This window comes from Myodes glareolus, chromosome 8 (genome assembly GCF_982192425.1).
Source record: "Myodes glareolus chromosome 8, mMyoGla1.1, whole genome shotgun sequence".
In the NCBI taxonomy this organism is placed as follows: Eukaryota; Metazoa; Chordata; class Mammalia; order Rodentia; family Cricetidae; genus Myodes; species Myodes glareolus.
In genome coordinates this window covers 64,245,986-64,260,086 of record NC_142033.1, presented here as the reverse complement: position 1 = coordinate 64,260,086, position 14,101 = coordinate 64,245,986, and the positions used below count along the sequence as shown (strand labels likewise).

The window sequence follows — 14,101 nt, the reverse complement described above, 5'->3', positions numbered from 1 at the left end:
GTCTTCATTATTCCCATTACTTACTCTCTTATAGTGAGCACGCACACATAAACTCTCTTCCACTCACTCCCCGAGACAGGGTTCCTCTGTAGCTTTGGAGTCTGTGCTGAAACTAGCTCTTGTAGACCAAGCTGGCCTCAAACTCATAGAGATCCACCTGCCTCTGCCTCCTGAGTAATGGGATTAAAAGCGTGTGCCACCACTGCCCAACTCATAAACTCATTATTATTAAAATACTTTTTAAACTTAATTTCAAAAAAGAAATGTCATGTCAGTTGAGGAATTTGAGCAATATTGAAATGGAGCAAGGTGTCAGAACACCAAATTTCCCTACCTAGGCAATCAGATCAAGAAGAGCACAGGGGCTGACAAGATTAAACCAAAGCACCTTGGGTAATGACAGAAGATTCCGGCTTCTCATCGTCAGGAGCTGTGTTGCCAGCTGCTTCCTCTTTGTGATTCAGTGTGGCCAGAAACTCATGCACAGCCTTTTCCACCTGAGGCCTGAATGTGTGGTTGATCTTTGGATCTACAACCTGTGAAATAATTCGGTCGATACCAGACTCCAGCATTCCTGATCTAAAACACGGGTAATTCACAGAGAGGTAAAAAAATAATTTTATATTATTTGCATAAATTATCTTAAATAATTAGTATCTATTATAAATATGTTCAACCTTCAATAGTCTATTCGGGAAGTTTACCACAGCAGTGGATTTAAAGACATCTGTAAACTCTCCAGCAATGCACCACTGATGGAAAAACTGAAACATATAAAAGGCCTTGGAAGTAGCTTCAGGACTACAGAACACAAGGGAGGTGGAGCTTCCATCAACCTCCATCCATGGGACACAAGAACACCTAGCGACTGATAAGTTCCAGGGCGAAAGTAAATCTCTTGACTTTGAAACTTTCTTTTTTTAAAAATAGAAAATATAAACTTTTTATAAGTCTTAGAGTTTCCAGTTAAAGTGAAGAATATACACAAAGTATAATTTCGTCAAATTAAGGAAGAAGAAACAAAGAAAGCAAAAATAAAACTCAAGATGTCTGGCTTTCTTTTTATTACCTTCCTGCTATAAAACAGAATGGTTTAGTTGTTCAAGAGGCAGGTTATGAATGTCTTCTACATAAAAAGGCACCATGCTGGCCACCAAGCAGCTACAAACCAGACCTGGGCCCTATACTGGTTAAAGATACAGACACAACTAGAATACAAGGGGCTAGGCATGAACTGTAAGGAATTATTGCCTATGTCTATATTCCACTAGGAGAAGACATTTGAACTGAGTCTTGATATGTATAGAAGAGGAAGGGAGGAAACGGGCTCCAAGTTAAAGAAACATCACCGGAGACAGACAGAGCAGTGACATGAGCAGTACTCTTATAAAATGACATCTGAGTAAAATAGACTTAAGAACACAATTCCTCCTAGAGTGCACCAGCAGGAATTAGTGCCCAGGACACTGTTGGGAAACTGAGGTACTAGTCACCTCCTGCTTCTTGGCCTCCATCTTTCTGGATAGAATGAGTGAAGTGTTGATCCTTAAACTGTCAAATGCTGTTTCTAAGTGTACCTGTCAGAAGTGAGGGTGGACTGGATTCTCAATCCCGGAGGCTCTGAACAACCATGTGTTACTATAATTTTATTTATGTGGGACATAAAGAAAAATGAGCTGATATGCAGCAAAGTAGGCTACCTGCTTTTTAAAGTTCCAAGATTAAAAAAACAGAACGCAAATCCTGAAAACAGTGTTGTATCTTAAAGGTGACTTGCAAAAGTAGCAGAAAGAATTGAGGCCAGCCTGATTTACAGAATGAGTTCCAGGACAGGCTCTAAAGCTACAGAGAAACCCTGTCACAAAAAAAAAAAAAAAAAAAAAAAATTAAAATAAATAAATAAATAAATAAATAAAAGTTCTGTTGTAAGGCATAAGTACAAAGGTATAAAATTCAAGTATAAAATCCACTAAACCCAAAATACTGTTTCAGGTTGTCTTCTCTGTTTGTCTATGTTTTGTTTTTTTTGGCCTGTAAACAAAATACTACTAAATTTAGTCTTCCTTCCCATGGAGATTAACTTTGATCTTATATTAAACTGGGGTTCAGAGCTATTGATCCACTGCCCTTTGTTGGCTCATTGCCTTGTGGTAGTCCCTAGCTGCCTAGTCAGAAGGAAAGTCTCAGCCCTAGGTCCATAAGAAAAGAGAAATGTTGTCAACAGATACATTTCCGGCTAAAGCTACTTCCCTGCTGGCCTGGTATTATAAGGCATGTCAATAATGCCAGCTATTTAGGAGACTGAGCCATGATAATCCCAAATTTACTACCTGCCTGAGTAACAGGAAAAAAAATCAGGGAAAGAGTTCAAGACCAGCCTGGGCAAATTTGAAGACCTTTTCTCAAAGTAAAAATAAAACAAAAGAGGGCTGAAGCCAGGCATATAATCCCAGAACTCCAGTTCCAGGCCAGTCTAGGCTACCTATAGACTTTGAGACATGACTACATGAGGCACAATTAATAAAAATTCAGAGAGAGAAATTGGGGCTCAACCTGAAGGTCAGAAAAGCAAAACAGTCAGCCATTGGCTCTTACCTCAACCCCAGTACGAAATGGTGATCCTGTCTCCAAGAATCTGAGAGAGAGATTGCGAGCAGTTCCTCCCATCTAAGAATCCTCTCTAGGGCTGGGATTAAATGCATGCATCACTGGGATTAAAGGCACGCACTGCCTGGTTTCTATGGCAACTAGTGTGGCTACTGAGACTAAAGGGATGTGTTACCACTGCCTTGTCTGTAAGGCTGACCAGTGGGGCTGTCTTGCTCATTCATCTTCAGGCAAGCTTTATTTATTAAAATACAAATGAAATGCCACTACAACTACATACTGAGACCCCTTTTTAAAAAAAGTAACTCAGTGATAGAGCACTTATTTTGTATGTATGACGACCTGTATTCAACCCCTAGTACTGAAAAAAAAGTACATACATAAATCAAATCAAATCCTTCTCTTTTAAAATTCTGTCAAGATCATTATAGAAAACTATACAACATTTCAGATTCTGCACCATAAATGAATATATAAACAGAATAAGAATTTCCTTCCTCCTGAATCAAAAGATAAACTACTATGTTAATCCATCTTAAGTTGCTGATAGTAGGCCATTTGTTCTATAGAAATGACAACTGCAATGGTTTAACCTTAGTCAATCAGCTGAACATTTTTTCTAGTGTTTATGAAAACCTGTTTCAGATTACAGTTGTTTATAGGGTTAGTTTATCCATACAGTATTAATTTGCATACAACTAAAGAATCCTTTTCTAAGCCAGGTGTAGGGATGCATGCCTTTAATCCTGGTACTCAGGAGGCAGAGGCAGGCAGGTCTCTATATGTTTGAGTCAAGCCAGGTCTACAGAGTGAGTTTGAGGACAGACAGCCAGAGTTACATAATGAGACCCTGTCTCAAAACAAAAACACAAGCAAAACAGAAAAACACAAACCAAACAAATCCTTCTCTAAGAAAAAGAAAAACTTTTATATACTACTATCACTAACATAAGACTTTGCAAATGGGGCAAGCAAGATGTTTCAGGAGTTAAAAGCACTCCCTATTTAAGTCCAGGGACCTGAATTCAATCCCTGGATTCCAGAGTGGAAGGGACAGAAATTACTCCCAAACTTTTTCTTTGACCTCCACACCCAGAGGATAACAAGAGGAAATTTTACAGAAGTCTTAGGAAGAGTAGCATTTCAGTTTTCCAGAATTCAGCCATTCTCCTTCCCAGTCTCCAGTCTAGAAAAGGCAGCTCACTCTTAGGGAAGACGGCACCAGTGTTCACCACTGCCATAATCATTGGCTTCTTTACCTTTTATCAACATGAAACTGTGGTAAAGATAATATTGGTACTAGGATTGTAAGTGATTTTCACATTTCCCTCACCTAAAAAAAAACATGACAGCTTCCTTATCTTACAGATCTGAACATTAAGGTAACGAAGCAAAGCAATCATCTGTGAGAAGGGCAGCAGCTAGAAGTGTTGAAAGAGAGCCCTGTATTATCAGCAGCATTGAACACAAATGTGAGTCGGGTACCACAGCTGTCCCCTTCTCCCCATTCCTGTGCTACTTTGCTTACTGTTCTACTGAGGGCCTTTGTGGAAATAAAGGGCCTTCTTGGCTTGTCACTCAAATGACTCCTTCTAGCATCTTCTTTTCAGGAAACAGCTTTGACTTTTTACCAACAGGTATTATTAAGCAGCCCTCTGATGGCATCTTTTGATCTCACGTGGACTCTTTCACAGGTGCTCAAACAGCTTTTAAAACACAGTCAACAAAGCCAGTGCTATTTCCTTTTCTCATACACAAGGCAACTCAGTCTAAGCTCTTAACTCCAGGTTTCTAGTATTACCTGGAGCTAAATGGACTTTTTGGTGAATTTTTATTTCTGGGCTTCCTGGGTCTTGGAACTATCACACTACATAGGCTTGAGCTAGATTGCTCACCTGTTTAAAGCCATATTTTATAAATGTTCTTGGATATAAATATTTGTCAGAGCAGGAAGAATAGGTACTCTTTAAACAACTGGGATAGAACATTTTTTTGTCTTAGCAAATATTTATATTCAAAAACAAGTAAAAGGTTGTAAATCAAGTTTGTTCTTTTAAAAAGTAAATATTCCAGACTTTTAAAAATATTGTAGCTTTTTAGTCTTTGTTTCTTGTGCTGATGCAAAAATGGCAAGACAGATCAAACATATTTTCTTTTGGCTACATCCTATATATTTAAAAGACAAAACACCTACAAACAAGGGATTTTATTTTAACTTCAGGGTTCTATCATGTTCTATTTGTTAAATAAGAAAATTGTCATGAAAGTAACTGTCTATGATGTTATAGCATTTGCATCATTAATACTTGCATCGAGATTTTTCTTGGACAAATTTTCTTTTAAGTCATGTTATTTCTTTTCTTGAATGCTTAAATACCACTACAATAAAAGAAAAGAGTTAGAATTTGTGGGAGAAAAAATGAACTGATGAGGCCATTATTCAAAATTATGCTGGACCAAGTCACATCAACTGCCCCAAACTGCCAACATCAGAACAATGTACTTCTGTCGGCTTTCAGACAAGGTAAGGAGCAGCATTTTAAACTGAGCTGTGCACTCTAACTCAAGACTTACTTCAGAACTTGCTGTCGGATATTGTTTCTCAGTTGGTTCTTATTAAGGTGGGGACTCCAGGTATGAGTAGCCAAGTGGTTTGCAACAAAGTTGTCAACTCTCTGCCTCAGATTCTGATAGGCAGGCTAGAAAGAAAAACAACAGCAAAAAACCCCATAAATTCCAGAAACCATTAATTAATGTTAATTAATTAATATAATATTGATAACCATTTCTGAAATTTTAGTGTACTTAATAGGCCTAAGGTTTCTTAATAGTGTGGACGGAAAGCTTCTCAGTCATAACTTAAGTCAAATAGTGCCTATTTTGTCTAAGATAAGCTGTTTGAAAATAAAGTAAGATAAAGACTTTTTTTTTGTAGACAAAAGACTAGAAACAAGATAAAAATGTTAATGTTGGAGTACTGGAAACAAAGAAAGGCATCAAAGCCCAGGAAAGAAGCCTTGATTGAGAATGTGGCATTTGACCTGGAAAATTGGTTCAAAGTTACATGATGTAACTAGGGAGGAGAGCGGCCTTCTTTGTGGACAGAAGAAAATAAACAAGGGGACTAGAAAAAAATACAGTGTCAGAAGTATTAGGGAACCCTATATTGGTAGTCTAATTTTGTTGGTGAAGAGAGCACAAGGGACAACGGAAATGAAGTTGAAAACACAGACTGGGACCTGGTGCTTACACAAGGAGGTTTGAAAGTAGAAATTCATTATAAATATGAGCATAGAGATTCCATACCTGAGCATAACAGACACACAACTCACCTGGCGAAGTATGCAATAACTAAAATATCAAAGTCTGTAATGGTAATATATCAGGTAAAAGTTATGGACTCAAGAGAAATTACTCAGGGACAGATCGCTGAACTATAACCCAAATCTGATGTAAAAGTAGGTCTCAAGCAGGAGTGATTACAAACTCTCTTCCCCAATGGGGGGCATTTGTCTAAAGCATTTTAGATCATAACTGAGGAGGAGAGGGCAAGGTGCTACTGACTATTCCACACAGCTCAGGACAGATCCTACAAAAACTAGTCTGTTCAAAAGGCACAGTGTCTAGGGCCCAGAATCCCTATCCCTGCCTTCCCAAAAAAGAAGGAAGAGCTGGGCGATGGTGGCGCATGCCTTTAACCCAGCACTTAGAAGGCAGAGGCAGGCGTATCTCTGTGAGTTCGAGGACAGCCTGGTCTACAAGAGCTATTTCCAGGACAGACACCAAAACCACAAAGAGAAAATAGTTATAAGGACAGTGGTGGCGCACACCTTTAATCCCAGCACTTAGAAGGCAGAGGCAGGTGGATCTCTGAGTTTGAGGTCAACCTGATCTACAGAGCGAGTTCCAGGACAGCCAGGTCTACAAAGAGAAATTACCTCAAAAAATCAAAACCAGCCAACCAACCAACCAAATAAAAAAAGAAAGAAGTGGTCCTCACTTAGTAACTTAGTCCCTTCACCTACTCATTCAGAGTTATCTTTCCTTTATCAACCTTTTCTTTTCTTCAATATAGGTAGGTGGCTAGAATGATTTTTTTTTAAAAAATAGCACAGTATCACTGTGTGCCACTTCTCCCTCTCTCCTTTAAAAGCATATATGCCAGCAGCCAATTTTCATAACCCATTCCCTCTACTTGTTCATCTGACAAAGTTCTCACCTTCAGAGCTCATCAGAACACAGGTCACTCTGCCATCTTCTACACATACCACCACTCACCAGTTCTTCCAGGGCACTGTACTGCCGTGCAGCCCTGCTCTTGTCCACACCGCTCAGTAGGTAAGTGATGAATAACTAGGTAATGACCGCCCAACAGATGAAAGGGCCTCGCCTTAAGAGATGATCTTTCCTCACCTTCAATTCCAGACTTTCGCTGTTGTCTACTTTCTCTTTCAGTCTCTCAGTTATTTACAAATGCCCTGCTCCACTCAGTTTAAATCAACGTGAAAATGTCTTCCTCCCTAACATTTATAATGTGTATTTCTTCTTTTAACAAGTGTTTATTAGACTTGAATTATTTATTTCAGTCCCCTCAAAAGAAATTCTAATTTCAGCTCCACCAAAGGAAAGTTTTTCTGGTTTCTAAGATTTTCTCATTAGCAGAGCATGATGCTACAGGTCTGTAATCTCAAGGCTGAGGCAGGAGGATGGCAATTTCAAGGTCTTACTTGGGCTACATACTGAATTCAGGCCAGTCTGTGCTCCATGGCAGATCCTGCCTTAAATTTAAAGTCAACGGGCTCTTCTGATGAGCAAAGTCTGCAGATGCCAGTTGAAGCTCCAGCTCGGGAGGATGTCCAGAACTATTTCCTACCTCCGTTTCCACGCCCATGCTCCAAGGCTTCTCATTGGCTGATATTCCTACCTATCCAAGCCTAACTCACGTCCATCTTCCAAGAGAGGATGTTGAATTTTGAAAAGCTAGTGTTATCAAAACATTTGTTCAAAGTAGATTATGAATTATCACCTCATCTAAAATATAAGTCAGATCTCTTTTGCTCAAACTCACTAATAACTTCTCAGTACAAGAAATTCCCCCACCCAAACAATTAAGCTGAGACACAAAATTGACTTGGGTCTTCTGCAGTCCCTCTGCTCTATGGTTGGAAGGCATCCACTTTTCCAATCCTTTCAAGAACAGCTCACACAGTATCTTAACTGAAAGATTACCCAGAACAGAATAGTAAGCCTCCTCATGCTTTTCTTCCTTTATTCTTTTGTACAGAGCTGATTACAAACTACTTACTGTTTATTTCTCTGCTGGAATAGCTGTCAAACAGCAGGGTTCTGGTTTACTGCTGTATTCCCAGGAATGCCTGCTACATAAGGTTTGATCAGCGAATGAACTAATTGACTAGGAGCCATTCCTAATTGAGAAAGGATCAAAAAACTGCCTTTGTCACTAATAGAAAGAGAAGCTCTATCAACTCCTCTAGGACAGAACGATGGGCCACTTGATCGCCCCTCCTCACTCTCCAGCTGGTAATCAATAAGAAGGGAGCTTCCAAACCACACACCTTCACTCAACATCTGATGACTGGTGGTCTAGATGGAGAAGCTTTACTGTATAGGTAGATTTGAGTTGCCCAAGGTCCAGCTCCTTCAAGAACGACAGTCAATCTGGTCTGCCACAGAATAGTCCTGTTAATTAAGGACCGCTGATGACTGCAGGAGCACCAGGAGGACTAGATTATACAGCTCCAGGAGTGGCAGCAGACAGTGGTGCATCTTGTCCTGGTGCAGACACACTAGGGTGGACAATCTTTCTTGGAGAGCACCTGAAAGCTATCAAATGTCTTGACTCTTACACATGTATGACTGACAATCCACTAGTCAGTGGATCCTATACACTACAGGTAGGGAAGACTGTTAGGGTGAAAGCAGGACAGTCTTTTAGGTTCAATTGTGAAGAATACCATACTTTACATGAGTGGCAGATGAGATTCAAGAGTTCTATTTAAATAATAATAGTCCTTTGTATGACTAGGGACTATTATCTCTATTTTGGCTTACTCATTGTATTGTAAAAATGTGACATTCCTAAGTAGTATACTTTTTCTTTTTTACAAATTAGAAAAAAGTAGAAATGTAATTTAATCACAAATATTTTAAATTAAACCAGCACAATTGTTATCTAGGGGAGAGGAAGAAAAGAGCGGGACAGAAAGAAGGCAAAAGTCAGGCTGGCGGAGGGAAAAAGTCATTATAGAAATTTCCAGTAACTATGCCCTCCTGTGTCCACTTTCTGGGCAGAGGGTGTCATTTCAGTTCTGCCCTTAGTTAGGTTCATGCTTCTCTTATTTAGAGAAGAATGTTCTGTGGTGTCTCAGCTCTCTATCCTCAGCACAAGGTTGAACGACATGAAGTCATCTAGAATCAACTACTGTGAACATCGAAAACAGCACTTTAATGCGAGCATTTAAAGAGAAGGGCCTAGCTTTTCTTAGATTGTCATACCAACTTCTCTTCCCCAAGGAATATCTCAATAATCTACTTTTGAGAGTTTTGGGAGGAATACAACAGGCATACAGTAGTAACAATGAACGGGAATAGTATAAATACAAGGCTGAATTATAAAGACTGCACCGCCTTCACCAGTATATTTATATTAAAACTTCATTTCTATATACAATATACACAATGACAATACAGATACACAGGCTTCTGAGACCAAAGTTTAATATCCACTTGCTGCTCACAAACAACTAGCTTTAAATGCAGAAATATTTACCTGATCATATCATTAGACATAATTTTCCCATTAAAGTATTTTTCAAAGGGCAATAGCAATGACTTTAAAATACAGCTGTGATAGTCCCTCAGTAAGTAACATCATATTTCCTATACACACCCCAATAAACTGAAGTCCCTGTGAATAAAACCTCCAGCATTGTAGGAAATGGGCCCAGGACCAGAATCCTTGGAGAAGATTATCCTCAGGTACTTAGGAGGAATTTTTCTAGAGGAGATGGCACAACTGTGTGCAGTCGATCTCAAAGGCCCAGGATTTGCAGGTGCTTCAAACACCCGCCTTTTAAGGAAACTATGTTTTCAGACCTGTCAGTCTGGGGGAAAAAAAAAACAAAAACAAAAAACAAAAAACAAACAAAAAAACCAAAAAAAAAACTTCCATCATCACAACTCCAATCAAATGAACTCAACCACTCTGAAGCAAAACCAAATAAATGCACTAAACCCTCAACAAAACCAAAGGAAGGCAACTAAAAGCCCACACTAGGAACCAACACGTCTCCCTTCACTTGCTTCCAAACACAGTCCCTAGCTCTTCCCCAGCTACACTGACTGCTCCTTCCTACACCCTCGGGTCACTCTGCCAAGATGACAGTTGACCTGCCCCGGCTAAAGAACCTTTCTGTGACAATGCTGGGTTCCTCCGTTCCTGTTCTTTTTAGACGGGTAACTTTTTTTTTGCTTCTTCTGGCCTCACCGTCCTCGCTCGCCTAACGCACCCCCGCCCCCGTCTTTCTTTCTCTTCAGCATTTGCTGTTATTTCTTCTCCATGCTTTCCCCACGGAATGGCTCCAACCTATCTCCATCTCTCTCTGCCTCTTCTCATCTTAGCAAACTGACTTGACCTAACTACTAAATCAGGCAGTCATTGCTAGAGATCAAACGACAGTCCCATATCCCAACCCACTTTTCTGTCTGCCCAGGTTTGCCTCCCTACAACCGCGTCTTTACTCGACCCCCCCCCGCAACATTCAGCAAAACACATTGCAAACTATTCTATTACCACTTTACGATTTTTGCAAATGCCAAATTTGTGGCGTTTACAACCGAAGAAACTTTAGGGGGGCAAAAAGCAACTTGGGTGCAAAGTTAATAGAGCGATAAATCACGAGAAATGAGAAATGAACACCAAACCGAGTCCCGTTTGCCTTAATGCTTCCAAACCAGTGTCTCTAAGAAGAACGACTTGGTCTCGTTTACCAAGCAGTGTAAACGTGGAGGCCAAGCAGTGCCTGGCACATAGTAGGTACTCCAGGAACACTAGCCTACGAAAGGAACACTAGGGCACGGGAATGAATGAACATTCCAAGCCTTGCAGAGTGCACGGCGCACCGCCTCAGGACGGAAGGCGGCTGCAAAGGGAGCCCTGTGAGCGAGACAGTCTCGAGGGTCCGGTCTGGGGACGCCGCTCCCCGTGCCACCCGCCGTCCCAGCCCCGCACCTTGGTGTCCACGTCCGCCAGGCAGTCCCTGCGGAACTGATCGAAAAGCCCCTGGCTCTTGAGGTGGTTCACGATCATGGCCACGAGCTGCGGGTCCCCGGCGCCGGCACCCGCGCCGCCCGGCCCGCTCGCTCCGGGACCAGCCCCAGGGCCCGGCGGCGGCGGTGGAGGCTGTGGCTGCGGCGGCGGCGGCGGAGGCGCGGGCGGTGGAGGCTGCGGCTGTGGGTTGGTGGCCATGGCGGCCCGGGCCGTGGAGCGCGCGAGCCCAGGCGGGCAGGCGCTCCGGGGGAGGCGGCTACACAGGTCCCGCCGCCTGAGGGAAGCCAACGGGATGTTGTTACGGAACCAGCGGATCCACAGCAACCCCGGAAGTGAAAAGGAACTGAGGGAAAGGAGGAAAAGGCGGTGACAGCGGCGCCTAAGGTCTGGCTACGGGGGCCGCCGTGGTCCAATTCCAGCCGAGGCGAGGCGCGAGCGCCCTCGCGAGGCTGAGCCAGGCTGAAGCTGGCTGTGATGGCGTCCGCGTCAGTTCACAGTAGACCGGAGGGGGGCGTTGCCCTGGTTTTACCTGTGTGGCTGCCAGTCCCACCGCTCTTGCTCGTTTTTCTCCGGGTGGTGGAGACTCGTCGGCGTTTATAATGCAAGCCGTTCCTAGGACTGCGGGCGAACTCTCCGGAGTCTAGGATTCTGTCCATTTTCTTTCCAGAAGCGTGACTTTAGGGTCTTCGCTTTTCTGTTTCACCCACCCATCCCATTTGCCCTTTGGCATTCTTGGCTACTCTTCTGGTTTGCCTGTCTGTCTTGCTTTAACATACCGGCCTCGGTATGGGAATAGTGGGTGAAGCTCATATGGCATTGTGTCTCAGGCATGGCATCTACTCACGTTAAAGCGTGTAGTCACCCAAGACTAGATTTCTGTATAATCTGCGTTTTTATGTCAGTTTGACACAAGCTACCGTCATCTGTGAGGGGGGTACCTGAGTTGAGAAAAATGCCTCCATAAGATCTGGCTGTTGGAAAGCCTGTGGGGATATTTTCTTAATTATGATTGATGTAGGAGGGTCCCAGTTAATTATGGGTGCGGACACCCCAGGCTGGTAGTTTCAGGTTTTTTGTTTATTTGTTTTTAAGGAAGTAGGCTGGTAGGGAGCAAGCCAGTAACCCTAACTAATTATGACACTCTACTAATCTCAGTTCGTACATCAGGGAACAGGTAAATCACACAAAGTTACACAGCCAGGAAATCTCCAGTCCTGGGGCCAAATTGTCTTTACAATTGTTCTTAAAGCTGGGCAGTAGTGGCCCCACGCCTTTAATCCCAGCACTCAGGAGACAGAGACGGGAAGACCTCTGAGTTCACTCCTTTAATTCCAGCACTTGAGAGGCAGAAGCAGGCAAAGCTGTGAGTTCGGAAGTCAGCCTGGTCTACAGAGCGAGTTCCAGGAGAGCCAGTGCTGAAAGAGAAACCCTGTCTCAAAAACAAATCAAAAGAAAAAAAAAATTTAAAAATCAGTCACGTTTAAAGTGGTGTTAAGTATAATTTCATTTCTTTTTTCCTTTTCTTTCTTTTTTTTTGTTTTTTTTTTGTTTTTTTTGTTTTTTTTTTTTTTTGAGACTAGGTCTAGCCATGTAGGTTTTGCTGGCTTTGAACTCACTATGTAGATCCTCCTGGCTCTGCTTCCTGAGTGCTGGAATTAAAAATGTGTACCACCACACTTCCCTAATATATATTTGTAATCCTTTTTTCAAAACAAATTTTGGCAACAAGATGAGATTATAAATTGGTTTTCCTTAGTGTACCAAGAGTGCAATGCCATATGTTGTTAAGTGTATATTATCAAGTGTGTACATAATATGAAAAGGCTTAGTGTTTTATTTGGGATATATGTATATATCTAATTTATCCAACTTTTCTGAAATAGCTAAGTGAGAATCATTCGTAAAACTGAAAACTTCACAAATTTAATTAGGCACAATGACAAAACTTTAAAATTAATAAAAAGATATTTGCTGCTGAAAAGAATTTGCTTAGTGGCTAATAAATATTACTGTTTATATTATAATATATATATGGTCCTAAACCTTTTAAAAAATGTTTGAAGGTGTGACTTGATTATAATTTAGATAATTCACAACTGATACCCTCACATATGTGGCGGTTGACTTGTTGAAGAAACTTAAGAAATACATGTTTGTTTACGGGAGTTCTAGTTACACTGATCACACACACTAGATACAATGTAGCTTGAGCTATGCCATAGCTTTGAAAAACCTGGATACATTTAAAAGAATTCAGGCCACTGATCTGGCCTGTTTCAAAAGCACTTTCCTTTCTGTTTGAGCACAGAGTCTAGGGATGAGTATTGCAATTACTTGGAGAAAAAGGAAGGATGCACATTAACATTTTTTTACATTTAGAAAGTTGGTGTTTCTTTCCGGTGACCTCTTTCCCCCTGGATTGTTTTCTTAGAAATGATAATAAAATTTTGACAATAGTGCATGCAAAAAAAATTGGTGTCTCTCCCACTCCCCCCTCCCCACATGTGAACACTGTGAACAGGCACTCTGTGAACAGCCTCTGTGAGAACGCTGAAGGCAAACGGATATATGATCTGCCTTCCCAAGGCTGCCCCTGTTGAGGTCATTTTCTGTTTTTGTGGCAATATGAAAAAAGCCCATGAATGTGTGTAGGTCAGTTGGAAAGAGCATTCTGCACTGTGAGATGAGGGTTCGGTTTACTTCTGAAAGAGCCTGGAAATTGTAAATAACTCTGGGTGAGAGTGATGTGAGGAGAAATAGGAAAGAATGGTAAGGTGCAGACTGTAAGGTACGATTCTGGGACAATCACTAGACACTAGAAGCCCCACTCCCTGCCTGTCTGGAAATACCTGAGGGCTGGTGCTGTGAAAATGGCAGCTTCATCTATGGTACCTCAAAGAGCTGTAGAGTTTACTAAGGTGACTGGATCCAAGGTGGTTCCAAGACAGTAAGATATCTGTATGGCCAACAATGACTATGACTGGTTTACATAACCCTCTGGAAATGGGTTGGGGCAGGAACCTCAGAGCAAAGAAGTCACGAAGGAAAGTGTGTGTGAAGTCACATGTATTAATCACATTAGTTGCTGATACTGTCAGTACAAAACAGTTCTTCCAAAGGGAATAGTTTGAGTCAAATATGGCTGACCATGGCCCAGTAGCATAGATCGAGATTGTCCAGAATGACATGTTCCACTGTGGAAGT

General features: G+C 41.6%; 1 protein-coding gene across 6 annotated transcripts in view; it reads right to left on the bottom strand.

Moving 5' to 3' along the window:
- Bod1l1 (biorientation of chromosomes in cell division 1 like 1) overlaps positions 1-11,191 on the bottom strand; it is a 53,959-nt gene extending 42,768 nt beyond the window's left edge. For 5 of the 6 annotated variants that reach the window (XM_085691939.2, XM_085691940.2, XM_085691943.2 and 2 more), the window contains exons 1-3: positions 10,859-11,191; positions 5,182-5,306; positions 389-579 (exon numbers count right to left, since the gene is read on the bottom strand). In XM_085691939.2, coding sequence (XP_085548065.2) covers positions 389-579; positions 5,182-5,306; positions 10,859-11,095 — 553 coding nt within the window. In that variant the 5' untranslated portion in view covers positions 11,096-11,191. The remainder of the gene's footprint in view (positions 1-388; positions 580-5,181; positions 5,307-10,858) is intronic. The other variant, XM_048415305.3, reaches the window with a different exon arrangement.
- Between the last annotated feature and the right edge of the window lie 2,910 nt (positions 11,192-14,101).